Source organism: Ciconia boyciana, chromosome 7, assembly GCF_034638445.1.
Source record: "Ciconia boyciana chromosome 7, ASM3463844v1, whole genome shotgun sequence".
Classification (NCBI taxonomy): domain Eukaryota; kingdom Metazoa; phylum Chordata; class Aves; order Ciconiiformes; family Ciconiidae; genus Ciconia; species Ciconia boyciana.
The window spans coordinates 25,925,938-25,953,887 of record NC_132940.1 but is presented as its reverse complement, the minus strand read 5'-3'; the positions used below and the strand labels follow the sequence as shown (position 1 = coordinate 25,953,887).

General features: G+C 36.6%; 1 protein-coding gene across 3 annotated transcripts in view; it reads left to right on the top strand.

The window, feature by feature from the left end:
* The window catches only part of NEK7 (NIMA related kinase 7), an 80,477-nt gene that overhangs the window by 29,794 nt on the left and 22,733 nt on the right, over positions 1–27,950 (top strand). For all 3 annotated transcript variants that reach the window (XM_072866432.1, XM_072866431.1, XM_072866430.1), the window contains exons 4-8: positions 948–1,010; positions 1,559–1,669; positions 16,610–16,718; positions 19,047–19,154; positions 27,199–27,293. In XM_072866432.1, coding sequence (XP_072722533.1) covers positions 948–1,010; positions 1,559–1,669; positions 16,610–16,718; positions 19,047–19,154; positions 27,199–27,293 — 486 coding nt within the window. The remainder of the gene's footprint in view (positions 1–947; positions 1,011–1,558; positions 1,670–16,609; positions 16,719–19,046; positions 19,155–27,198; positions 27,294–27,950) is intronic.

Sequence of the window (27,950 nt, the reverse complement as noted above, 5' to 3'; positions counted from 1 at the left end):
TTTTTTAGTCAGTAATGACAAATGAGAGAGGAAGGGTTCCTTGAAGTAACATTTTTGCCATTTCTAAGGGGAGTAGTCAGTGACAGTGTATGGAGATGCACACCTGAGAAAGTGAAGTGAGAATGGAACCCAAGGGAGTGAAAATAGAAAGACATTAGATCAAATATAGACGTGTAGAATGTGGACAAGGACTCTAATGGCAGGAAAAAATTACTCCAAACAAAACTTGAAATTAGTGGAGAGTAATGTGGTTAACTGGAGGAGGCAAAAATGAGATAAGTTGCAAAGTAATTTGGAGCAGATGGGAGGTGGGAAAAAAATGAAGAGCAGAGATGTCTAACTGTAAAAGGCTGTAAAAGTCAAGGTGACAGATGAGGGCTTAGAAAAAAGTGCTTTAGTAAACAAATTACAGAACCCAAATCACTTCTTTGCTTCCTGAAGGGAAGGAAATGGGAGCGAAAGAACTGGAGGTGACAATGATGTTTTGATCCTGAGAGAGAGTAAAAGCGTATGCATTATTTAGAATAGAAAAGGAAGACTGTAGCAAGAGACTAGGAAAAAAAGGTATGCTCAGTACTAGAAAGAATCAGTTTCTGATAATTGTGTGGCAGGAATGGGAGAGGAAGCTGACATTTGGATTAGAACCAACTTGAAGGAAATGTGCTGAATTATTGCTGTGTGTTTGAACAGATATGCGGAGGTGGCAATTAAGTAATTGGAAAACTTGTACTTACAATGGACTTGTTTCCTACAAGGGAGCTAAAAGAATCGATATAGCAGTGAATCAGTACATCAGAGCATTAGGAATATTTCTTACTGCAATGTTGTGTCGTGCCATGAAATGCATAACTCAAGTTGCTTTATGGATGCTATGAAATAATGATAAAGATCACTCAATTTGCGATATTTTTATCACTTAATAAAAATGTCTTATCTCTTGTGCATAGATATTTGATTTAATGGATGCCAAAGCCCGTGCTGACTGCATCAAAGAAATAGATCTTCTTAAGGTAAAAGATTTGTTTAAAAAATGTGCAGCCATCATCAAAGTATATTGAGTTTTTCATAAATATACTTGAGGTGTCCACTGTTGTCTGTGTGGAGTTTTTATAAGCCTCACTTAAGGAATTTTGTAATCTTTATTGCTTTAAAAATTAACATTGAGGAGTAAATCCTATAGAAAAATGGGTAACTTCTCAAGTAGAAGTTTCTGCTAAAACCACAGTATTGTAAATAACTGTGTCCTGTGTACAGTAAAATACTGATTTTAAAAATTGACTTTGCTGTTTCAGATAACAGTTTAGCATGCTATTGCATAGATACATTGAATCAAAATTTTTTGCAAGTTGCAATGTCATCATGTTGATCCTAAAATGCCATCATGTTCTTGCAAAATGTTTATCTGTAAATGCTTCTCATAAGCATATACTTTTTGTTTCATACTGAAATAGATTTTAGGGATTGTTTTGTTTGCCTAAATAAGAATGTTTCATTTGTCAGTCTTAAAAGATAAGACGTGCTCTATGCTAAAATGTGCATTTTTATTCTGCTTTCTTAGCAACTGAATCATCCAAATGTAATTAAATATTATGCCTCATTCATTGAAGACAATGAACTGAACATAGTGTTGGAATTAGCTGATGCTGGAGATCTCTCTAGAATGATAAAGGTAGGAATTAACTTTTTTAAAAAAATTAAAAGCTTGTAGTGTTCAACTTTGGGTTTTCATTCTGTATGCTCATCACTGGGTGAAATGCAGTGAAAATGTCAGGAACTGTGGAGAAAAGTGGAGTGTTTAGACTAACTTTTTTTTTAATGTGTGCCCAATATTGATGCTTATGTAAGTATTTTTAACGCTGTTGCCCAGAATGTAAGTGCAGATGGGGACGTAACTAGGCTGAAATTATATTAGCGCTGGGGAGAAGGAAAAAAACTATAAAGTAAAGCGCTGTCACCACCATTTAGAGCAATACATTTTGATGGTATTCCTGATTTTTGGCACAGTTGTGTTTTGTGTTGCAATATTCTATTCTCCATAATAGTGAAAGCAGAGAAGGGCTGGCGTCATAAGGCAAAAGAAGTTTCTTCTAAATCTTGAACTACTTTAGCAAACAAAATAAAGATTAAAATGGAAATAACTGCATCATTTTATAGGTCTAGTTAAATACTTTATCTTGAGACTAACAAATATTCTGAAAATATACTTCATATTTGGTTGAAATCACATGTAGTGAACTTAACTGATATATGGTTGTGCATTATGGGTTAATTGCTTTCTTTTGTAGTTTTTAAATGGTTGTTCTTCAGCTAATCAGAAAAATTATCCAAGACCTGTTGTATAAACTTTGTAGTCTGAAATTTATATGAACTTTTTACTAGCTTTTTTATCTTTGTTTGTCATCTGACAGCTACTCCCCCACTTTTCCTACCCTTTTTCCACTGGGTCTTGATTTTAGTATGTGCCTTTGGTGTACTTTCTTGTGCACACCATTATTGTTGTCAACACAGCATAACTCCGGGAACAAATAATGCCAGTCAATTAGCATTCACTCAGCAACAGCTGGGCACAGAACAGAGTTCTGCTGTTTTGCTTAGGACCTACATGAATAGAGAATGTTAATTTCTTCATTAATGACTTTCATACTGATTTTTTTTTTGAGCTTTTGAAGAATATTCCCTTCTAGATTGATAATTGTAAGGTAGGACAGTCAAAATTTGGTTCTAAACAGATTGACAGTGTTCTGTTAATATTTATATCCAAATCTGATATTTTCTTCATCTCATGAATTATTAATTATGTGGGCTTACATTTCATAAAACATAAAGGAAGGTTTGTCTTTTCTTTTGAATGTTCAGTTTTGACACAACAGTTATTAATATGAGTACTCTGTGACAGATTGCCTTATGGCATGTCTGGTCTTATGACCCATTGAAGCTTTTTCTTTTTCCTCTGCTTTTTTTCCTTTTTCATTTCAAATCCAATGTGTGAATAATGGCTTCTTCAGTGCAGTTGGCCTCATTAGACCTTGTCCAAGTCGGTGGGTATTTCTTACAGGCTCGATCTTGGAGGCACTTTGTGATTGTCCTCTTAACACAAGGATCATGTTTAATGTAGCAGACTTATATTGCTGTTTGATGTTAATGACAGCCTATCAGGCTATTATTAAATATGTATGAGGTGTCACAATGCACTCCGTCTTCATGCTGCTGGTGAAGGAAATGATTTGGTAGACTACTTGGACGGTATGAGTTTAAATGTGGGGCGCATCAGTTTTATAGCATCTTCTTAAAGAAGCATTTTAAAAATTGTCTGAAAAATAAATGATATGTAATGGTATGGAAGCTTCCTAGCAGGATGTCTGCCTGTCACACTATTAAGGTAAATAACTATGTTGTGTTATTAAAACAAACAAACCATTCCTTGGTTTCTAGTATTCTTGTTAGAATGCTGTTCTAAGTTTGTTGGAAGATGTTGGGGCACCCCCAGAAGAGTGTTTGAGTATCAGGCTTGTTGTGTGATCTGTAGAAAGGATCAAGCATGTTTTTGAAATTGTAAATGACCACAGCTTGAATGACACTGAAACCAATGTTAATGAGAGGGAAAACTACTTAACTAGTTTACTTGGGTATGACATTATTGGCACATCAGAGAATTCTTGCAAAGCTGCTGTGCCTCACAGTGCACTTTAATTAATTCTGTAGTTCTTCCCTTAATGAACCACATCCTTGCTGCCCAGCTTTTATACCATCTCTCTTGTTACCTGTGAATAATACTCTTTTTGTCCCCATTGAGTAGACAACTGAGGACAATCACTTGGTGCATTCATATGGATTCCGATAGAATTAATAGAATTTGCTGTATTTCCACAAAAAAAGGCAGCTGTGCATTGTCATTTACAAATCGCATAATGAAATCAGAGGTATCTCATGTGTTCTCTCTGTCTCTCTGTGTGTTTATGTATGTACATACAAAGATTTACTCCACTTTACCTTAAATTTTTTTAAATTACCTCTGTCACAGGGAGATGTTTTAGTACAGCCTCCATTCTCAGAAGTAGGAGGATCCAAAATTGAGGATTTCTTTTTGTACAGCTTTTAATGGTCTGGTAGAATTCTTGGATGTGGCATGTCAGTAATATTGAGAGGCAAACATTATTAGTGAGGGGGAAATACTTGCATTTGACTTACAGTTGGTTTTGCACTGGAATACGTACCTCAGTACTGTGTAACACTTGTGTAGGGGTGGTGAAAGAAGGAAAAATTCTTTATTTTCTTTATCTGTGAATTAGGCTGCTGGATACTATTGCATCAAAGATTTTACAAGTAAGTAATTAGTAACTATTGTGCTAGTTCCCAGTTGCTCATGGTCTGTTGTTTGTCTGTGTCTGTGGTCTCTACTATGGAACGTGGTGATAGTACATGGCTATCAAGGTTAAGGGTAGTTCATGAGAACTCCCGTTGTTACCTTGTAATACCACCTCCTTTTGCAATACAAAAATGTTGTAAAGCAGGTTTGAGACTGGTTCCCTTTTCCTATTAGTCATGGTTCTCCTCCACCACAGACAGTGACAGGGTAAAAATTATTCTGTGGACTTTTTTGGGTTTGGGATTTTTAAAAGCAACAAGTGATATACTGGATAAAGAAAATGCCATAAATAAAGAAGAATCTAGTAATTGCATTAATGAAGAAAATATATTATAACAATTCAGTAAAAGAACTAGTTCGTAAAGTCTGTGCTGAAGATATTGAAAGAAGAAAATTTGAACTGTCTTGCAGAATAATTAGCATATTATTTAAGATTAAAGATGAAGTTATTAGAAAGGCTTGTAAGAAGGGATGTTGTCAAGACACTAAAGTGGTTTTTTTTTAAATCAGCAGTACACTTCTAGGTCTATTTCATTTCTGCAGATATTTTTAGTTTTTCTGGCAAATAATCTTAGCACACAAAAATGCAAACTTTAAACTGAATATGTCATACAGATCTTAAGGAAGTTAATCATGTTTTGGGAACAAGCAGAAAAGCTTTCATGTAAAAAGTTGAAAATAATGTTTGCAGCTTTCTCAAGATAGATGGAAAATAATTTGAATTCTACAAAATATCAGCTAGGCACTTCACCTGCTCTTCAGAGAACACTTCTTGTGTGTGTTTTTTTTCAACTTTAAATTAAAAAAAAATAAACATACTATAATTAGCTAGGTAAAATAAGATGAATATTTTAAGACTTCTCATCAGTATGAAGTTCATATTGATTTCTCAGGTTTCTGTAGTTGGGAACAGTGAATTCTTTGTCCGTAAACATACTTGTTTTTTATAGGACAGTCAAAAGACAGTGATAGTCACTTCTTTCCAAGCAACTGCTGCATATATAAATTGCTCATTGCAGTAGCTGGAGCTCTGTTTAGGCTTGTTTGAAGTCTCATTGATTATCATTCTGATGTTTCACCAGTGGTGGATATTTTGGGCTTCACTGTGTGAAACTGCATCAGGCAATTTCTCCTCCCCATGTGGTCTGGGATGTGGGCCCTTCCTCCTCTCTCCATGCCAAAATATATTAGCAATGAGGCTTTTTTGAAACTTATTTTCAGTACTCTGGGGTCGACTAACTTGCCTGTGCTGCATTACAGGATAGCTTGCCTCTTTTAAGCCCTTAAAAAAGAGTGGAAGCAATTTTAGTTTGCTGAAAGTCTGCCAAAAGTCATTGGCAGCTTTGCCAGCCCAGAGTGCTGCTCCTGCCTGTGTGAAGCAACCACAACTCCATTGCAGAATCCATGTGAGTGCAGCCTGAGTGTGTTATAGTGTGAAGTGGCTACAAGGGTGAGATGACAGCCTTTGGGGATTTATAGAGATGTTGTAATGGCAGTGGATTTGGAAGGAACATAGGGGCACAGGGTGGTTAGTACAATCTACCTTATCTTAAGTGTTCAGTGATGTCTGTGAGGCTGGGCAGCACTGAATGCAGGGTTATTCACATAATTCTGAACTTGGGTGGTGATCAGATGCAGATCAGACTTCTGCATGAGTTGCTTTTGTGGACTTAACTGTGCATCTTGCCCCACTGATCTTGTAGCATGGCAGAGAGTTGAGGGGGCATGTGCTGCTACAGAAGCTAATTACTGTTTCTGTCTGCAGACTAGCTGCCCTGGATTGCTGGATGGCTACTAGCCCAAGATTAACCATTCTCACTGCAGTGAAGCTGGTTATGTTGCTGAGAATAGAAACTTGTCATCTGTTTTTTTTCAAACTATTTTCTGGTGGATTTCTGTACTGGGAATGTGCTAGAAATAGAGATGGTTTTTCAGACAGTGGGGTTGTCTGATGAATGTTGATAGCACATGTTTGCTATAGTTTGACTTTAATTGCAAGAGTGATAATTTTCTTTTGCTGTGATAATTAGAAGATTTTTGGGAGTATGAAGTTAGGGAAGCACCCATGTAAGGAAGAGGTGCAGTGTCAGAATTTAGCAGGTCAGGTGTTTACCCCTTTCCAGGGCATGACCCAGTGTTTTGGGAAACCCTCAGCTATTAACTGACTACATTGTTTGTCTATCTCTTTGTCATACAAAACATTGATTTACAGCTTTAGCAGTTGTAGGAGATAGTTGGCATTCATGGTTGGAAGGCTGGTGGGACAATGATGATGTCTCCAATGTAGTTTGAATGGCGGTGTTGCGGAAGCAGTATTCTGCTGTTTACACGTGTGTAGCAGGACAGTAACTCTGTCTGCTGTTAGGGTTGCCAAAGATTTAGCTGTGTGAGAATGTGTTTTCAGTTTGTCAAAATATAACAATTTCATACTAAAATGTTGCATGCCTGCTGCGTGCTTGAGGGTGTATGTTTCCGAAAATGTTGTATGATTTAGTAGTCAGCTAAGGAAGAATATATTATTCTGCTGAGGTGTGTGTTTGTTTTTAACCTATTTGTTTATTTTAAAATCTAGCAACCATTGTATCTGGAATATTGTAAGTCCTTTGTGCCTTGAAACGGAGACTTAAAACTTGTAAAGGGGATTTTTCTTACAATAATGGCTGTGAAAACTGACCTAAAGTTAAATTCTTCTAACACAAGAGTTCATATGTGCTTAACAGAAATTGCTGGAGCATAGCAGCCAAAGTGGAGAATTTCTGTACATGTAGAGCTGTGTGAACCTCTGGCATTTCTTAGTCCCGACAGCATTGCATACTAGCTGAGTAACTATGAATGTTTCAACTTAGAGTATGGGTGATTGAAATGGCTTTGCCAGAAATAGCTTTTTCCAGATGCTTTGGATGGGCTGAAGCTTTCCTGTCTGTCAGAGGGTATTTATTCTTTCTAACACAGGGAAGGGAGTAATCTGAGATGAATGTGGAGAAGACAAAAGCAAAAGACTAGGCAGACAGAAGAGTAGGCTGGGACAAGCAGCTACATGATCCTTAAGCGGGGAGGGAGAGGGAGGATCTGACTGGGAATAGGGAAGACAAGTGGACTGGGACTAGCTGGTGAGCAGTTTTTGAGAGAAGGTAGACTGGGAAGTTATGACACAAGGCAATAGAGACTGAGGAGTATAAGAGAATGAGTATGAGTAATGGATTGGGAAACTGAAATGGGAGTCCCAATACTGGACATGAGCACAGTGAGATTAGAGGAGAGCTAGTCTGTTGCCAGAGAACAGGACAGACTGGGCAAGGATCCTAGAGACAGCCAAACTGGCTGCCAGCAGGGAGAGGACCTGGATGGGATAACTCAGACTGGCTGGGAACGGGATGTGATTGTGTAAATGGAGAAAATGGAATGAAGTGACAGAAATAGGGAAGGGACAGGTTTGGGATGGAGGCAGAGAAGAGGCAGGTGGCATAGGAATTACAGGTCAAATACAGAGGAACACAAGAAGAACCTGTTCTGTAGCGTACTGCCATGTAGAGTGTGGAATGGGACTCAAGGTTCAGGAGTGTTGCTGTTCTGCTGCTGTTGGCAAATGTAAATTAAGTCCACTGGCAGTACCCATCCGTTACCTGCTGAAGGATGATACCCTGTTGTGCAAGTTACTTGGCCAGCTGCAATACTAGCTGTGCCTGTAAAAGTGCCAACTCTGGTAAGCTGTGCATAGGAATATAATGGAGAGCCTGCATTTCTCTAGTTATTTTTATGCTTTTTTGAATCTAGGGAGTTGCTTATACACTAAGGAAGCAATGCTGAATCTGCAAAATCTTGCATTCAAAGGCTAGAAAATCCTACAACTGAGTATCTTGCACTCCAGCACATAACAGGTTTGTTTATTCTTTGAAGAAACAGTGCTCTATTCAGTGTTAAGGGTGCAGCTACTCTGAGTAGGAGTCATGGTGGTGTGGTACACGCACCACCACTTGTTGCATCTGTGCTGCCTTCTTTGCTGCAGTAGTCATTTTTAAGGCAGGGAATTCAAGAAAGACAAAGGTTTCACGGTTAATACAATTGAATGCTCTTCCAAAGACTGTCCTTTCTTACTGTCTCTGGTACTGTCCCTAAGGGATACTGTATAAACCACTTCAACGACTATTTTTTGGTGGGAATTGTAATTGCTTATTCTGTATTTCTGATAATCAAGGTAAAACTCTGGGGTTTGATTTGTAAAAGTATTGAGCATTCACAGCTTTATCTGTTCTTTAGCTGTTCTGAGTGGAAACTGTGCTTTGAAGATGAACTGTTTCATAAAGCTAAGTACGTTGAAAAGGAGGTGCTTAAATTGGTGCCAGAATTAACACTTTTGATTTTAATTCTTTGCCCCCATTCTAATCTATAAAATGGGGATATTACTACCTCATCATTTCTAAGGCCATTTGTGGAGATAAACTTCACAAAGTTTATTTTATTAATTTGATATTCCAGTGATGCATACCAGGAAGCTGTACCCCTCCCTGAAACTTATATTTAATAATAGGTTTTGAATAGTGCACAATAAATAAAGCCTAGAGACATTTTCAAACTGCTCATTAGCTGAGTGTCATGAATGAATGAGAAAAGGGTCTTTTGACATAAAGAAAACAGAACTGAAAACTGCACGCACACACTCTCAAGGGGGAGAAATTATGGTGGCTTTAATTCTGAGATTTTTCTTATACATATATCTATGTCCAAATACTTGGCATCATGATTGTGGAAAAAGTATTTTTAAAGTAGTCTTTTGTGCATGGTTGTGTATTTTCTTTTCATGATAGTGATTTATCATGATCTATAAATGCAAATTTTAAAACGTGGAATCTGGTTCCTTTTGGTTTTCAGCAGTATTGGTGTCGCTCTTGTGCTCCCCCCGCCCCCCCCCCCCCCCCCGATTTAATTTAAAGAACAAAAAAACCCACTACCCCCCGCCCCCCAAGCCAAACCTCCTGACTCTTTTTGTTTAGCATAAGATTATGTTTTATAATATAGAACAGTTTGGCACCTTCTGAAGCTATGTAATTGATAAATGTTAAAAGCTTCAAAATATTTTTTTATCAATGTTTTTTTTTCACATTCTGTATCACCTTTACTGTTAGCTTTTTTGTGTATTTATTTTTGAAAAGACTTAAAGATAGTGTAGTGTGAAGAAACATATAACATGTCAGGATACTGTAACTCAGTATGTGCTAATTACAGATCAAAGCTAAATTATTTTTATGTGACTTTTCCTAAAAAGAAACTGGGGGCTTTGAACCAGTCAGGCTAATTTTTGCAACTAACCTTTTTTAAAACTACTAAAAATCTTTTTCTTAACCCCCCCCCCCCAATTAAAAAATAGTGCATCCTTATTCAACTTTTTTTATATATGTATACACTAACTATGTAGCAGGTAAAAAAGGGGGGCTGGGTGTTCTCAGGGAAAACAGCCACTCTGCGGATGGAGCCGTGAAGTCCTAAAAGAAAAAACAAAGGCATATAGCCCAGCCAAGGTAGGAGAGCTAATTCTGGTAAGCTTTTGCTCCCCATACGTGTGTGTACTGGGGTGTCTGACAGGTGCTCGACTGTCACCTTTGCTTTCAACTACGGGTAACCCAAATGAGAGCAGCGGCAGCAGTTTACCATGTGCAAGTTATGTATATGTGCTGGCGGAAGGAAAGCTGACTGGTCCTGCAGTTTATAACCAGTGGGGTAATTGGGCTGGGTAATTGCCAGGCAGCCTTGTTAGTTTTTCTGTGAATTGGCCATTGTCTGTGTCTGCCACTAGAACAATAAGACTAAGCGGGCAGGTTTTCTGCTAAAATAATTAGACTATCATCCACATTGTTTTGTCTTGCGGACAGTCCCCTTGACAGACATCACACCTGAAGCTATTGTGTAAGCTGACTGGCTGTACTCGCAGGGAGAGTAACGGTGTCAGTCAGCTATGAAAAGTTAACTTGATGTTAGACTTCATTTAACTATGATACAGGCTGTTCAAATAGCTCTAACTGGGGCAGAAATGCTTGGGATATTTAATCTCCACCTTTGCCCACTGGTGCTAGAATTGTCTGGCTCCATGCACCTTTGAAGAACAGGGAGAATTGAAAGATTTTATTAAATAATAGTTCTGGGTGCTTTTCTTGTTTGAAATGCCCTGCAAAGAATACTTGGAGTTTATTTTTAGTTTTTCACACAGTTGTGTGTGAAAAATTTGCAGTGTCAGTGTTTGTGCTGTATGAATAACTTGCTGAGAATGAAGAGAGAAGATTTTGAATTTGTCTGCCTTATTTGCAGTAAAAAGAAGAAAGTTAAGATGGTAGCCTATGTATCTACTGTGTCATGCTATTGCTTTTTATTAGAAAGTAGAGTTAATGATTCAAGCACAAGTTTCACCTCTTCATGCTGTACCAGTTTTCCCAAGGGGATTTATTGGAGAGAGATGCATGTAAACAAATACTGTTGAATTTAAACATGTGGCTGTGTGTTTCAAGAAGCCCCACTCAGCGGTAACAGCAGAGACAATGAAAATGATGCAGTATTGGAAATTTTATTTTAGTGGCTCTGATTTCAGTAGGTGATCTTTATCTCTGAACGCTGTATGTCCTTGCTTTTTTGCATGAGCAAAAATGTTAGGTGGAACAGAGTGACTGTAGGTGGACTACTCAATAAGGAAAAATGAAATGGATCCTTGCAAAGGCAGTTGGATAAAAAAATATATATATACAAAGTGACTTTGTTCAGAGCTTTCTAAGAGATCTGCATTTAATCAGGAGTCTTATTAACGGTATGATTAATAGATTATTAGCATGAAAGAATATATACTAAAAATGGAAAATACGACAACTTTGACTTGCATTTTTCTTACAAGGCTTTCAATTTCTTTTTAGTAGATGTCTTTATTTTGATTGTGTGTGAAAGAAACATCTTCTCAAGCACCATCTTCTATCTTAATTCTGTGGGGTGTGTGTGTGGTGGGGGTTTTATTTATTTATTTTTTAGGAAAGACCGTAGTTTCATTCTACTAGCATCAGAAGGCCAAATTAGTAGGTACTTCTATTAGTGCAATCATTTTGTCTTTGTTTTTGTACTGTGTCTTAGTCTTTTGTTGCTATTGATTAAATAAAGTTACCTGTTGTATACTAAGATCACTAATAGAGGAAGATTGATTTTTTTTTTTTTAAATGCATTTTTTTGTGGAATCTGGAAAGGAAAAAATGTGTCATCTTCAGTAACTGGAGATGTAAACTGTAAAGAAAAATTGGAAAAAGAACCAGGTAAATATTTTTTTAATTTATTATTAGTCACTTTATTGGCCAAGTACTTGTTGCTTTCTGCATGTTCAGTTGGTAGATGCCATATAGTGTGGGGTTTTTTTGTATTTGTTCTATTTTTACAACTAAGAGGCAGCTGCTACTCTTGAAATATAGGCAAATTTGATCACCTTGTGATAAAATTGGATGAATGAATCAAGATGTGGTGGAGAGTGCTATTTTTGTTCTGCATAGGAAGCAAGGAAAAATGGCAGAAAACTTACCACCGTCTGAAGAGATGGGCAGCTGAATTCATAAATGAACAGAACCAGACAAAACTCCTGGGTCACTGCTTTCCTACTAGAATTATATAGCCTTTTAAATAGAAAGTAAGACTTGTGTATATAGAAATAAAGTTTCTACATAAGTCTGTGATTTTTACTCTGAACTGTAGAGATGCTGAGGTCCATCTTCACTGGCCTATCTGTTTGAGCCTGCACGCCCTTGCCAGTTCTGGTTTGTTTCTGTTGTATTCACAGAGTGAGAAGTCTTGCTTGTGCTTCCGTAATTTCCTATTACAGCTGCCTGACCACCTCTTTCCTCTCTCTGTTCTTCTGCTAGTCTATATTAAAAAAGACTCCCAAAGAAACACAGGCAGAAGTGGCCAAGAACTTCATTATGTGCTACTTAGAAGTTCCTTGTAATAATCCTTTCTGCATCACTTTCCTCTTGATGAAGTTCAGATTTCTTCCCACAAGTATCCAGTTGTTGAATCACTGTGCTCTGATAAGTCTATGCAATAAAGCATATAAAACCCCCCCTTTATATTTTTGTAAGCCAGAAATGAAGTCGTGAGAACAGACAGATGCGATCAAGATCCTTATCAAAACATGAAAGAAAGGAAAAGGAATCTATTTAAATCAAGGAAATGATCATTGTCATTTTACTTTTCCCCCAAATCCTCTCTTTCAGAAGGCAACTGTAGCCTAGAGCATGCACAGTGAAAAATCCAGGTATATGTTCTGGTGGGATTGTTTGACAGTTTCACAGACTTTTTTTTTTTTTAAAGAATGACTGTGCAAAATTTTTTAGATTATCAGTTTATCATCTTCCTGCAAGATATGTTCATAAACCTCTTGCTTTCTGTAGCCCAGTTTGCTTCTTAAACACTCATTGGGGTTTTTATCTTTTTTAATTTATTCCTTTTTTTTTCTTCCTATTCAGTGAGGTCTAAATCAGGCTAAATCACACCTTAAAATTCTTTGAGCCAGTAACGTCAGAACTGAATGCTAAATTTTTTCCAAGCATGGTTACTGAGACGTAAGCAGTCATATCTGAAATCTTCAATTGTATTGAAATCATCTATGCTCACTGTTCTTTACTCATCTGCAGGAAATCCTTAGTTTTCTTATAAAAGCCAAACATAGTCCTGCATATTTCCTTTAAGAGTATTCTCTGAACTGTGCTTGTTAAGCCTAGGTAAGACCATTTGCTAATTGCTGTCACTCTTGCTTTTGGAATTTGACCTTTAAAGCATCATTCTTAGAAACTCAGTATAATATAATTCCATGCTTTTATATTGTCTTTACACCTTTTCCCCCATCTATCTTAATTTTTTTTAATGCCTCTAAAACTGAATGGCATATGCTGTTTAGGTGCAGGGCAGCTATATTTAACTTTGCTAGGATGGAAACATTTGGAGAATATTTAATTTTTCTTTTAGCAATTCATTAGAGAAAACCAGGAGAGTTCTATTTTCCCAACGAAACTGCTCAGTCATTCCGTAAAAAGGGACAAAAAGATGAACTGGTGATATAATCTGCCTACCTTAAAGCTCTTTAAGGCATTTCAATAGCAAATTTATGACCATAAAAATTTCCAGTTGCATTAAATGACTGAATTGCAGTTTTATCTGTACTGACATTGTGAAAACTCTTCAAAGTAGTTTTTTGTGATTCCGTTCTCAAAGACAGAGATGGAAATTTCATGGGATATGGCGTTTGAAACAAATAATTCTTTCTGGGAGACAGTGCTGCCTGAGCATGCCTGGTATTCTCTGTTTACCTGATAAAACACTAGTTTACAACACTGCCCAAATTTTTAATGCATATGTACAAGCAGTTCCCTTTTTGCCCAGTTTCAACTATGTTGAGACTGCTCTTTCACCTCAGACAAGATTATGTTTTTTTTAATGTCACACCCTAGAAGGTCAGTGGTCTGAGGGACACCAGGACTGTCCTTTGAGCCTCGGACAGGTGGAAGCAGCAGAATAGAAAAATGTTGAAGATGAGAGTACTTTAGAAAGCTGTATGTCAGGCTATATTCCTTTGAGGTCAAATCTGTGCAGGTAATAGCAACTTGTATACAATGGGAGACAACTGTATTAAGTTAACTTGATTATATGGACCTTAGGATGCTTGAGACATTACAGCACTAGGCAGTGAATTAATTTTGGTATTAACTGTTTGAGGTACTATTACACTCTGCTACAATAGAGGTTAAAAATTATTCTTTTGGCATCATGTCTTCTGCATTTTGGCTTCCCTATAGGAAGGGGGCAAACCCCACAACCATTAGAACTGCATTTTGCATTGTGGACTATTTTAAAATGGAGGAGAGAGAAAAGGATCCTGCTTTGAATACAGTTAATATGAGCTATATAAATTTAATTATACTGTTGGGAATAAAATAGGTTTGACCATGTTTTCCATGAACTTATATTTCTTGTTAGAAGGTAAGGTTCTAAACAGGAATGGGATTCCTTTTCCTTATTGACTTTTTTGAGAATTAACACTGCCTGCTGGACTGTTTCCTAGAAACATAGAACTTGTTTCAATAGCTAGTTTTGCAAAATCAATCTTTTTTGGTAGTGGAGGTTTTTCATCACTATTTTGGCTATTGGTGGAAAACAGGCCAAGAAAACATTAAGAGTAATTATTCTGATGGAAGAAGATAGTGTAATTAATTACTACAGAAAATAATGTTCAGTGAGTTTATTTTAAATATATTGGATTATTTTTAAACCTATACAAGTGAAAATGGTGCCTATTTGTTTAGTTTAAATGTGGTTAGCAAATCTAGCAGCTCTCTTTTGCATCCTCTTTAGGTGGATAAATTATACAGGGTTAATAATATTATTGATGCTTTCAGGAAGAGCAGTTGTTATCATGCAAAATTATTAATGCTTTCAGTAGAATGAGACTATGTCTTAAAAACTGTTGTTATATTGCATGCTTGTACTCTTAAGAACTGAAGCAGATTTTGTAGTGTACAGTCAGCCACAGTGTTATAGATGGCAAATGAATAAAATGTTAAAAGCATACTTGTACATAAATACTTTGAAAGTACACTGATGTACTTTAAGTACATCGAAATGGAAACCTGTAATGGAAAATCTTCCCATTTCAGACATTTTGTGAATGGTGTTTCATCACTGCTTGTGCTTAGATTTGAGTTAAAAAATAATTCAGAATGTTTAAATAAATAACCTAGTTATAATTATGATAATTTCAAAATGCATTTTAAATCAAGGAACTATGCTTTCATGTGCATATACTTACACGTATTGTGTATTTGTTTTTAAATTAAAAGCAACCTGGTCTCCATCTTCCTGTTGACATCAAACAATCCTGTGATATGCAAATCCAGCTATGGGGAGAACAGATACACAGGGTTTGTTTGGATTCAGTCCAAGACTGAGAGGAAATTATATTTAAAGAAGTAATTTATATGCTTTGCCTCATTTAAATGAAAATGCATTTTGAAATAATCCCTATAACTACAAACATTTTGGTGAAATGTTATGATCCTTTGTATGACTGATGCATTTTGTTATAGCTAGTTTAAAAACATCTCTTTCATACTCCTGCATGTCTCTGTAATGTGTAGGTGCAGCTGTCAACTTCTCAGGGGCACATTTTAACATAGTATATGAAAAAATTTTTATTTTTCCACAGTAATAAATGTTTGTTATATGAACTTTCTTAGGGTGTGCATGAGTGTGAAGTGTGTGTGTGTGTACACACACTATTAAAATACAACTAAGTACTTTGCTTTCCATCTAAAATTTTGCTAGTGTTAATGTTGTTCGTGTATTTTCTTCGTGCGTTTAACTTGAAAATCTGTCAAAATACGAATTCTTTAAAAAGAGAAACTAAACAAGCAACAATTTTTCAGTCGTCTTACCTTTAGCTGCAAAATTGTAATGATCAAACTTGCACATTTTAGCATTGCCTGAATTCCAGGTTTTCAGTATGTATTTTTTGAGGACTGTGTTATTTCAGTCCCTGAATATAATATTTGAAAGAGATTTGTGTAGCAGAGCATAATTATGTTTCATGTAAGCTTTAACAGGCAATTGAACTGTTACCAGTGATCGGTAATGGCTGTTTGTACAAGATGGAAAATATTTGAACAGGAGTTAGATCACTATGAAATTTTCAGAAATCACAGTTCCTTTAGTCCCTTTTTATGTATTGCAGAAGTTTCTAAGACTAATCTGATTGACTCTTCTTACATGATCTTTGTGATTGTGTGCCACTACTATTTTTTTCTTCTAATTAGAAAATGAGGATATGCAAATCAATGTTGGTGTAAGGAAGTATTTCGTTTGGGAAGTTCTGTGGCACATACCTTTGTATATGACCTTTATTTGTTCTGTGGCCACTTACTCTATGCTAGACTATTCTGACCACATTAATCCTGCACTGAGGATTGCTAAATACCATGTAAATCCTTTTTTTGGGTAGCAGTTTTATTTCATTAATGTAATTCGTGGCTCTATGTGTTGACTGACTTAAACACATACATTGATGGTACATGTATTAATATGTGTCTTTCTGTGTCAAGAAATTTTGTTAAACCTTTCTCATTAGGTTGTGAGCCTCTCGTATTTGATTTTTTAAATAAAGGATTTTCTATCTTTTTTTCAGTCATTTTATGCAAGTTTTAAATGTTAATATTCAGTGTCCATCCTCTTTTCTTTAAGCATTTTAAGAAACAGAAGAGGTTGATTCCTGAAAGAACAGTCTGGAAGTACTTTGTTCAGCTTTGCAGTGCCTTGGAACATATGCATTCTCGTCGTGTTATGCATAGAGGTAATATAGGATCAAAGATGATTTGTCTTTACTAAACCTTTTACTATGTGAGAATTAAGCTGGTTCAATGCAAATGACACCAAATAACGTCATAACGGAATCAATTTTGACAGCTGACACAATGTATGTTTCTGTAATCTTTTATAAGTAACAGAAAAGTGTGACACAAGTTCGTAGTTGTACATTTGTTGTGGTAGGCGTTTGTTTGCAGTAATGGCTTGTGATACTAAGTTTTCGAAATAAGTGGTAGCTCTGTAAGTGATGGAGACCCTGCCACTGCTACCTCTTTGCTTGCTCAATTCATTTTGCTGGCTCTTATTTTCTGTCCTGTTCTTATTCTTCTATATTTGCCCATTGTCTCTCCCAAGTATTGTTACCTGCATTCTTGCACAGCTATCCATCCATTCTTTTCACCTCTTGCACCTTTTTTTTTTTTTTCCTTACAAAAGTATTTGCCTCCTGCCATGCCTTCTGGTGATGTATAGGCCCTTCTCCCACTCCTTTATCTACTGGATTATGTACAGCCGTGAGCATTTTCTCCCCTTCTCTGCTCCTCTCCACTATTCCCAATCTCTGTGTCAAGTGCTGTGTCCCAACAGCCCTTGTAGTTGCCAGCTATCCCTGTCAGGTACTAAATCTGTTTTACCCATTTTAAACCTCTGTACTGCTGTCTCCTCCGTATGTTGTCTTCATTTTACCTTGTAACTCTGAGTCAAAGAAAACAGATTGTAGTATAGCTGCTTCTCAGACGTACAATTTTTTTTTTGCCTTGGAAATCCCTCTGGCTATGAGTTGCAAGTTGTGCATGGGCTGTCTCTCTGGGTTCAGGTGAAATTACATGTCTTAGGTTGGTGGCTTCTTTCTGCTGGGATGCACATAGCTGCCTGAAAGCAAAAGTCCCTCAGTCTCTGCTGAGCTTTGTCATTTGCAGCTGGATATGTTGCACCCTTCAGCAGATCAATTTAGATGCCCCTGCCCCTGCAAATGGCTTTCCCTTGTGATTTTTCTCTTTTTTTTTTTTCCTTTATGCATTTGTACAGATATCTGCAAGTGCAAATTACACAGAGAGAAGGACATAAAATTACAGATGCTTTCCATACAGTATAGGTATCTTCCTTTAATGCTTTTATGACTAAACTATTTCAGTATATTTTAGCTCAAAACCAAAACGAGTTTAAATTCTTCAAACTGAAATACTACCTTCAAAGTTTCTGGCAAACTTATGGTAAATCTAACAATTGCATGGTTATGCACCAAAACCAATGACAATTAAAGCTATTTTTAAGTTGAGCTGATATGTGTGTTGGATTGTTACACAAAGGGTGATCCAAACTCCTGAAAACTAGGTCAAATAGCAGCATAGCATCATTGCTTCTGTCTTCGTCTCCTAAAGCTTATAAGGTTTTGTAACTTTTTATTGGAAACCTGAAAATGCTGGTGTTTGAAGGGTTATTAACCATTCCTTTTACTGTACCCATATCTTAATGCAAACTATAATCCCCTCTTATCAAAGTTAAGTGATTTTCTTTAAGTTTAGAGCCACAGTGCATTGCTCTTGAGCTGAGTAAGAGCTAAGCACACTTGTCAAACTGACTTGATATTTGTTTATTTAGAAGGCCAACAGGATAGGTACCTTATTAAAAATAATAAAATAAAAATCTTTGCTGTTGCCTCCAATGGATTGGATTAAAACTTAAACTGAATATTACTTGTGAAAAATAAGTGTCTGGGGTATACATAATTCTTTTTCTTTGTTTCTACTTGATTAGCCCAATTCCATTGATGAGTTCAAATAACGATTCTCCTGAGTAAAACTTGCTGCTTTTTTTTTTATTGACTGCTGTTAAAGAGAATCAGTTACCTGTTTCAAATAAATAACATTATGTCACTGTGGGTAATCTGATCAGCAAAAGTGATGAAAAATGTTTTACAGTTCTTGAAAACATTTTTGGTCTGTTACTTAAGACATAATGAGAGGTTTTCTAGTTCTAATGGAAGTCCTTACATATAGTTTATATAAAGTAGTAATGAACTCCATGTATATGCTTCTTTGGGTGTGGGGTTTTTTTGTTTTGTTGTTGTTTGCTTGCTTGTTTCTCAAAATACTTTCTGTGGCTCTTAATTTTTTGCTTGAGCGATGTTTGTACTATTAAAATAGTTAATTTGAAATTCCAAATCCCAGACTTGTTCTTTCTGAACAGCACAGTCAAATTTTGTTAATATTAGCTGTAAATAAAAGCCTCTTTCGGTCTATTATTAATAGTGGTAGCTTTTCTTGCAACCTCACTGTGACTTTTAAATTTCTTCCTTTTTTTTTTTTTCCTTCAGATATAAAGCCAGCTAATGTCTTCATTACAGCTACAGGGGTAGTAAAGCTTGGAGACCTTGGACTTGGTCGATTTTTCAGCTCCAAAACCACAGCTGCACATTCTTTAGGTAAGCTTTCTCTGAGGTACAGATATCGGGGAGGTGGATTTTTTTACATGGTGAAAATACTGTGCCCTCTAATGAGGAGGAAAAAAAGGGTTAGGTCCAGCTAAGGCTTTTCTTAAATAATAATTAAAAAAAATGGTCAGCACCATGGACAAATACGGAAAAGCTGTAACACTTGAGGTGTCACTTTCAGCAGTACAGCTTGTTGGTCACCCCTCCACCCCTTGTTTTAATCATTCAATGTACATTCCTGGCTCAAAACAAGTCTTCATACCAGTAGTGTTTTCTAGAAATGCTAGGAAAAAATAAGATCAATAATATGGATGCATTTTTTTTGAGTTCATTTGAACTTTAGTCAGTGTTGGAAAGAGTCTAGTAATTCTGTGTGCCTATATGGGTAGCACTGACATGTTGGTTATATGCTTTGAAAGGGTTAACAGAGGAGCTTCCCTGTTTTAAGGTGGAGTTTCTCAATATAAACTAAGTAAGTTGATGAGAGATCAGAATTAGGCTTTATGAACCATTAAGACTTTAAAAAGAAAACAAACCAAAAACCCCAAACCCCTGAAAACAAACAACAAAAACAAATCCCAGAAAACTTATTTTTATAAGAATAGAAAAAAACTTTCTGAAATGCCCAATTTATTATTTGCTAGTGCATTAAAAATAACATTGTATTATCTTTTCCCAAACAAAATTTTCACATAATTTGCACCTTTGAATAGTATGCGGAGACTAGGATGATTAAGAAGACTTCAAAGAAGAAAAAGGAAAAATTTGGCAGATATTTTAAATTTAAACGTAGGGAATGGATAAATGACAGAATCTAAGAGGATCTTTCTGAAAGAGAAAACCCTTGTAAATAGAGTAGCATCTGCTTTAAAGAGAAATGTAAGAATTAGTGTTTGTAGTATGGTTATGTAGGTTTTTTCAGTTAAGAAAAAATTTTTTTCCCTCCTGAAGTGGCTGTGTTTAGTGGTTGCTGAATTCAAGCCTGTTCATTTCACACCCTTTGCAGTCAGTGAACTTTTAGACCCCTCAAGAGCAGGGCCATTGGTGGCAACATCCAGAATTGTCTCCTATTCCTTGTAAGGGGTTTTGAGGCAGGCAGAATGCCTTATTGATGCTTGAATACAGATAGGTAAAATAAATTCAAATGCTGCTCAGTGAGAATTTTTAACAAATGACAGTGATGATTCTGTAATTAGACATTTGGATATTTATATACGTTTGACAAGAGTGCATGATAAGGAAGATAATATCTAAGAAAACCAAGAATGGTTAAGTAATACTTACAATATCCCTATCTTGGGGCCATGGGAGGACACACAAAGAATTGTGTTTGCTCAGATGCTGATGTTTCTAATTGGACTATGAAATATCAGACTTTTTGGATTAAAATATGCCATATTTATCCTTGCCTCTTAATTTAACTTTATTCAAATAGCCCCAGTTATCAGTACAGTGTGGAAAAAGAGAGAGGATTGATGTTTGTACCACATTTGAGGTGTGGGTGATACTTGTGTTAACAGCCAAAAAAACCCCCTATTTTAGAAAGGAAACTTTTGATATGATCCTTCCTTCTCTGTGTTCTGGAAAGCCTTTGGTCAGTCTTTTGTGCCTTCCTGTTTTTATCATGCTTGGTGCATACCAGTACTGGTGTAGTCAAAATCATGAGTAACTGCTGAGATCTTAATAGGACTGAGGTGAAACTCAGACAGAATGTGCAATCTTGCGTTAATAAAAAAGAGAGAGAAAGACACAAAGGAGAAGCACCGAGACCAGACTGGAAATGTGCTTGGGTTCCACGTCGAAGTTCAGATATAACTCTAAAGATCTGATACTAATTCATGGCACAGTGTATTATATAAAGTGCTGCTGTTCTTGCTGCCATCGTAGCCCAGTGGCCGTCTCTGGCAGTACTGTGGAGATCTTATTTGTTGTAGTTGGGTCCTGCTACTGCCTGTGAATGGAAGAAGGATGTAAATGAGCAGTGTGAAGAGGGAGCTGCTCCTGGAATGTATTTGCAGGAAGCTGCAAATTCTAATCTGTGGGTAGGAGTGCACAAAGAAGGCAGAAGTCAGTTGTGAGGGTGGGAGAGCTAGACTTGTGTTCTGAGGCAGAAGTCAGGGAGTTGAAGAGGAACAAACTGCTTCAACCCTGGCTTATTTTGGCTCGTTGCAGGGGAATGGTTGCAAAGGGACTGAAGACTGAGCTATAGTTAAAAACAGTGTAAAACCTCCAAGCCCTTTAAAGCTCATCTCTTACAAATACAAGAGTCATCCAGAGAGCAGGGGGTAGGGGGAACGGAAGCTTTGTTTCTAATGTTGGGTGCTGTGTCTTAGTAGAGGAGCTGTTACCTTTTATTTTCTTTTTTCCCCATCTCTTATTCTCCCATTTACCCCTTAATTATGGTCTAATGTCAGAATTCAACCTAGGAAAAAGGTTTTGTTCAGCTGTTAACTTAAGCTACAGTGGAGACAGTGACACTCTGATTTATCATGTCACTAGCAGAGACCACTTCTTAAAATTAATTTCTCATGCAGTTTCTGATCCTGGTTTTCCTGAAATTTGTTTCAAAGTTTTATCTTTTTATGATTCCATAAACCTTTGGTGCACAAAACCCAGTGAATTACAAACATATTATGTGTAGCAATTTATACTTGTTTATAGGCTTTATAAAAATTTCAGTAGCAAACTAGATTCAGACTTTCAGAGATAGACATGTACTAAAATTTTCATTAGCTACAGCTTCTAACTGCTAATTATGAATAATACTGATTTAATTGGAATACTTGCTGATGGTCCATTTGAAACAAATGAAAATACTGCACTGGACAGGGTTTGTTAATGTTCTTAACTCTTTCTGTACAGCCTTATCAAAACAGTAGGATTTTCTATTGTGGCATGTGTATACCTTTTTGAAAATAGAAAATCTTTCTTCCAACAATGCAAAGGAAATGGAGGCATTTGGTATTGTTGATTTGACACAAACTTGACAAATTTTCTTGGTTTCAGAAGACTTTATATTAGAAAGAGGAAGAATGATCCAAGAAAGGCTTCTTGTTCCTTTCCCTATGGCTGTGTGTGTTAGGGTTTTTTTGTTGTTGTTGGTTTTTTAACGGTGAATGCCAGGCCTTATGCTCTTTGAAATGGCAATTCTGAGGCCAGCTCATGGAAATGTGCATCTTTTTTTAATCTTTGTTAGCCATTCAGTGGATTTAAGGATAGTCCATATTTTAGTATTTCAATTACAAAAAAAAAAAATCACTTCTCCAGTGTGATTGTACTAGAGGGCTGCACAGTATGCTGTCCAGGTGGATGCTGCTGCCATGATGTGAATATCTTCTTGCAGGGAAAAGGAGTAGATCTACAATCTTCTTAAAATGTTTGAAAGCAAAGGATCCATCTATATTGAATTCTGGTGTTTCTTCTGTGGTTTGACAACTTCTGTCATTTCCGTGGTACTCCTGTCCCCAGCACAGAGCTATGTTATGAGGGATTTCACTGTAAACTCATGCAGGTTGTGGGGAATAAAATACCTTGTGAAAATGTGTGCAGATACTCTCCTTTCCTCTTACATATGGATCTCTAACCCAGTAGAAGGTGTCAAAGCCAGTGCTGAGGTGGTGGTATGGAGCACCAGAGAATAAACTCCGCTTTCATACTCTCAACCAAACCATTTTGAGAACCTGCACCCTCAGTGTACAGGAAGGCTAGCAGGGAGATCTGCAGCTGATTCATTGCAGTTGTCAAAAAAGCTGTATTAAAACAGCTCTTATTTTATGTACGAAAACCAGACATCTCTTACAGTAGTTTGAAGGCTGAAGAGAAATTATTGTGCTGTTACAATGCTACATTATAAAATAACCCAAGATATTTATAGATCGATTTCTGCAGTTAGACTATTTGCATAATGTAGGCTAGGTTGCAGAATTACTTTGGATAAGTGCAGTATTTTAGGTCCCATATCTGTGGTTGAAGACAAGCCTATGACTTAATCTCCTACACCTATATTGAAATAAATAAGTAAAAAAAAAAAAGTTATGGAGAATTTGTCGTGTCAGTGGTTGGTTACCCTCACTGTTCCATAACTGCAGCTTATTTGTAACTTAGTTTGTCTATCTTCAACATCAGCCATTCATCTTGTGAAGCACTTGCATGTTGTGTTGAACTCTGTATTATAAATTTCCTGTGATCTCATGGACATTGTCATTCATAAACCATACCTTTTGATTACTTAAATTGGGCCTTTTTTTTTTAACTGAAGTCTTGTTTTGGAATTCTTTGAAAATCAGAAGAGTTACTAAAGTGATCTTAGCCCCCTTCCTGAACTTGGATAGTTACATATTCTAATGCATGGAATGTCAGTAATAATTATATGGCCTTTTTAAAAACTAGTCTATTAAACACCTTCTGAATCAGCCATTACATTATTTTGTATAAGTAGTATTAACATTTACCAGGCAGATTTTTGTCCCAGCTTAAAAATGCTTGAATAGTAGTTAGAGCTAGTTACTGTATTTCGTTCAACTCCTCAATGCATTGTCAGTTTTCAAGTGAACACACTCTCCTCTTTAACTCAGCTGCAGTGAGTTATGTGTTTATGCAGGTAATAAGATGGACTGTTTCTGTCATAACTCCTTTCTTCATAATAGTTTCTTTGCCTCTGATCCTTCAGATCCAGTTTCCTGCCCCCTAATAACCACCATTTCCATCATGTCTGTTGCCTCTCCCGATAGCAGAACACTTGCATAAAGAAACAACACTTTCTAGATCTGCAGCATCTTTAAAGGGAGGGAGTTCCAGAGCAGCAGCAGATCTGAGGAAGCAGTTTATTTGACCCAGGCCATTTTCAAGGAGATTACCATGCAGACCTGCAGGTTATCAGAGAAGTGCAAATGCAGTGAACAGAATGCTAAAGTTACAAATTTTGTTCTTAAAAACATAGGCACCTTAATGTGTTACATCTTTGTCTTGTATTATCCCATTTCTACGTCTTCAGATGAGTAAAGAAAGTCGCATGTCTTTATAGTATTGTGATGCTGTATTTCACTTAACAGAAAAAAAAATAATGATCCAGGAAGGAAACATCACACATAGTCACATCTGGTAGTTGCTTGCCAGCAGTACAGCTATGTACCGAGATTGCTCACAGTTTTAAAGAATCGTTGCAATGCCTTCAGTAGTTCCTGAATGTCAGAATAATGAATCTTTTGTGTCATGTTCTGTTAAAAACAGTTTACAAGTAGTAATGATGTCTAGATCTTCAGGTTGTTTTTGTGATTCAATGACTAACGTAACTGTAATTTCAATTCCTTTCACTTGTTGGTCATTGGGGGCTTCAGGTTATATTGCAGTTAAGGTGTTACACTAGGCTAAATGCTGTAAAATTATAGCATTTGTTCTTCCTTTTCACTATCATCAATCTTTCACAGTCATATCAGACCCCTAATGTATCAGCAGGCTTCCCAGAGCTACTGGTTAAAATTACCTTTTGCTTTTGGTAAACTATGAACTTTCAAACCTCTATGTTTTCAGCTGCCCCCTGTGGATTCTGTGAAGCCTCTTTCTGGCACATTACTCACTGCCAGCTACTTGTGTGATGTCTCAGAGCAGCAAAGGCAGTGCTGCTGTAACCAGCTAAGAATCAGATTACTATTAAACTTATTTTTTGTTGTTAGATTAATTCTGCCAACAAAGCATCAGAATATACTAAACCAGTGCATTAATTAATGGATGCAAAATACAGCTGAAAGTTTTCAGAGGTTGTCCAAGCTCACAAGTTCTTGGAATTTAAAAAAAAAAAAAAATTCAAGGGGAAAGTACAACAGTCAGGATAATAAAAATATGAAAGCTGTGTCATGCCAAATGTTGTTTAATTACAGTTTCCAATTTTAAGATAGCTGTCATTAAACACCCATTAAAGTACTACTGTTGATACGTTAGAATAACAGAGTTGCTGCTGGATGTTCTGGTAGCTATTTTGGTGTTGCAGTCCACCCATCTGCATGCCTGTTCTTTCACAGGGGAAAAGACCATCCCTCTTGACCATTCCTCTGTTGTGGGTGAATACGAACATCCCATGAGAGTAAATGGTTTTCACAGTACTCCATCATTTTGAGTTGCCTTTCCCCAGCCTTTCTCCTTTTAAGCTCTTGATCTTTTGCAGTCTCAGTTCAGAGCTGCAGTGATTCCTCAGGCCAGTGCTAAGGGAGCCTCTGGGAGAGGGGCTACAGCACCCTCTGGTTTCCCAGGGCTGGAAGTCTCCCCTGAAATAGGTAGGGGGCCAAATCCATTGTAGGATAAAATATGGTACCTCTGTCCTTGCATATCTGTTAGAGAAGCATGTTCTCAGTTTATATTGGTTTGGAATACTGTTTTCATTATTGTTTGCCAAGGAGATCAGTTGAAATTATGGGTTACCAGCAGCAGTGGCCTGACCTGGGATAAGGTGGTACTGGGTTTCCCAATCCAAGCTGGGCATTTCAAGTAGGAAAGTACTGTTTGGGTTTTTAAATTTTTTTTAAATTTTTATTTTATTTTCCTCCCTCCCTAAGAAAGTATGACATAGTTTAAGATGTCAGCCTTTCTAAAAGATAGGGCACATTGTCAAAGCAAACCCCTTAACTTTTGGAAATGATTAGAGTAAAATTATTAATCTCATTAATTAAAACTATTAACCTGATTATTCAGATTTGAACTTACTTACATATTCACTATATCTCTGTTCCCAGTATTCATACAGAGGCAAATTCTGAATAGATGAGGCTAATTCAGAAGTGATATGAAATCTTTGTGTTAAATAAAATCGTGTGAGATTCATACTCCAAGTTTCACAGTTTGCAGTGAGAGTGCTGATTTTAATCTCAGGCTTTGTTGCAAGATGTTTAGTTTCAAAATAAGGTCACCTTGTATTGAATTGACAGAATTCAGTTGGTTTTCATCATCAGGATTCAGTGCTTAAGAAAGTATTCCACACACAATTGCAGTAAAAATCTACATAGATCTGTGACTTTTTGCTGTTAGGCAGTCATTTTGGGGGGGGTTATAGGGAGAAAGTTCACAGACAATGCAGCAAAATTGCCACTACTGTTATTTTTCGTAACTTCTTTTTGTTGATCTGTTCCATATGAACCCATCACTCAGATATTGATTTTTTTTTTTTAAATGGCTTTTTTTACAGAGCTGAAACATCTCTCAGAATTTCTCTCTTCTAAGTAACTTGTGACACAGATGGGTAGGGTCTGATTAAAATCAAGGGGAGAGATGTCCTGGAGTATCCAATGTAAATTTGCTCTGGGACAGTCCTAGTAAATGCTGCTTTTCAAGAGCAGACGTCTCCAGAGCCCATGGCTCTGAGACAGGATTAAGCTAGGACAGCCACAGATTTGGGAGCTAAAAAGCCCTTGCAGAGTCTAGTCCTGCAGCAGATGGCCGAGTCACTTGTAGGAACCTCGGCTTCTGCTGGGCTTGCAGGTTTTCCTGCCTTCCTCTCTGGGAAGCTGAAGATCCTGGATTTCAGGCTCAGTTTTAGTTTCAGATATGCAAACTAAATTGTGTTTATTAGTTTCAAAAGCAGCTGTTTTCAGACTTGTATATTCTCAAAAGGAAGAACAGACAACGCATTTAAAAAAAAAAAAATTGAGCCAAGGAAGAGAATTTCTAGCTGTTATTTCCAGCTGCAGTGATAACAGGAAAGGAGTTGGGAGGGTGTGTGTGTGTGTAGTATGTTCCTTGGTTCTCTTCAGAAGAAAACAATTACTTTTGAGCTGCTTTAAAAGCAAAAATTGGGAGTATTCTACAACTGAATAATTCTGGTAATTAGGTATCAGTAGTGAAAATAAAGCTGCATTGGATGAAATAGATATCTAATTCATGTGTATTTCTATCAAACTGAAGAGTCATAGGTATGAATTGAAATTATACGTGTAGGAAAATGAGAACTATAGAAGATGAAAAATGTTTTTCGGCCAGGAAAACTGTACTATTACTACTATATAACAACGGAAATTTTCATTCAAAAATACTTGTGTATTTATTGCAGTTGGTACACCTTATTATATGTCTCCAGAGAGAATACATGAAAATGGTTACAACTTCAAATCTGACATCTGGTCTCTAGGCTGTCTGCTGTATGAGGTAATTTTGATATATACAGTGAACATAACACTGTTGTGCTCCTCACCCCATGCGCCCCCCCGTATTAAATACTGTTTTAGGACCTACTTCTATATTTTTGTTGTTTAGAAAAGTATGTAGCATTGTGGAAAAGCTACTTTTCAGCTTTTATATGTCTGTCTGTAATATTAGCAATGAGAACTCTTACATAACTTCAGCGTATGAAATACTTTTATTTGTGTGTTACTCAAGACTTGCCTTTTGGGCTTGCTACAAAGATTTTTACAGTAATTTGTTGAAGATTGGGCATAACTGAAGGATTAATAAATGAATAATGGCAAGCACACGTAAAATTGTTGTAGGTGTTTTAATGGCCTATGCTGATTATATGATTTTGGTAATAAATGCATTGAGAAATAGTAGGACTGACTTGAGTATGCAACTAACACTTTCAAAAACTGCAATATAGTTATTTTAATACAGGTTTAATGTCTTTACAATTATTTAAAACCTAAGTAAAACAATTTTTTTTTAAAAAGGGTTACTGTGTACTTATTACTACTAGCTTGGATTAACTTTCAAGATAATGACTTCTGCTGCACAGACATACGTAGTTTTTCTACTTTCTTCTCCTCCAATTGGTTAAACTATAATTATTGGTTAATTTCTGTATTAATG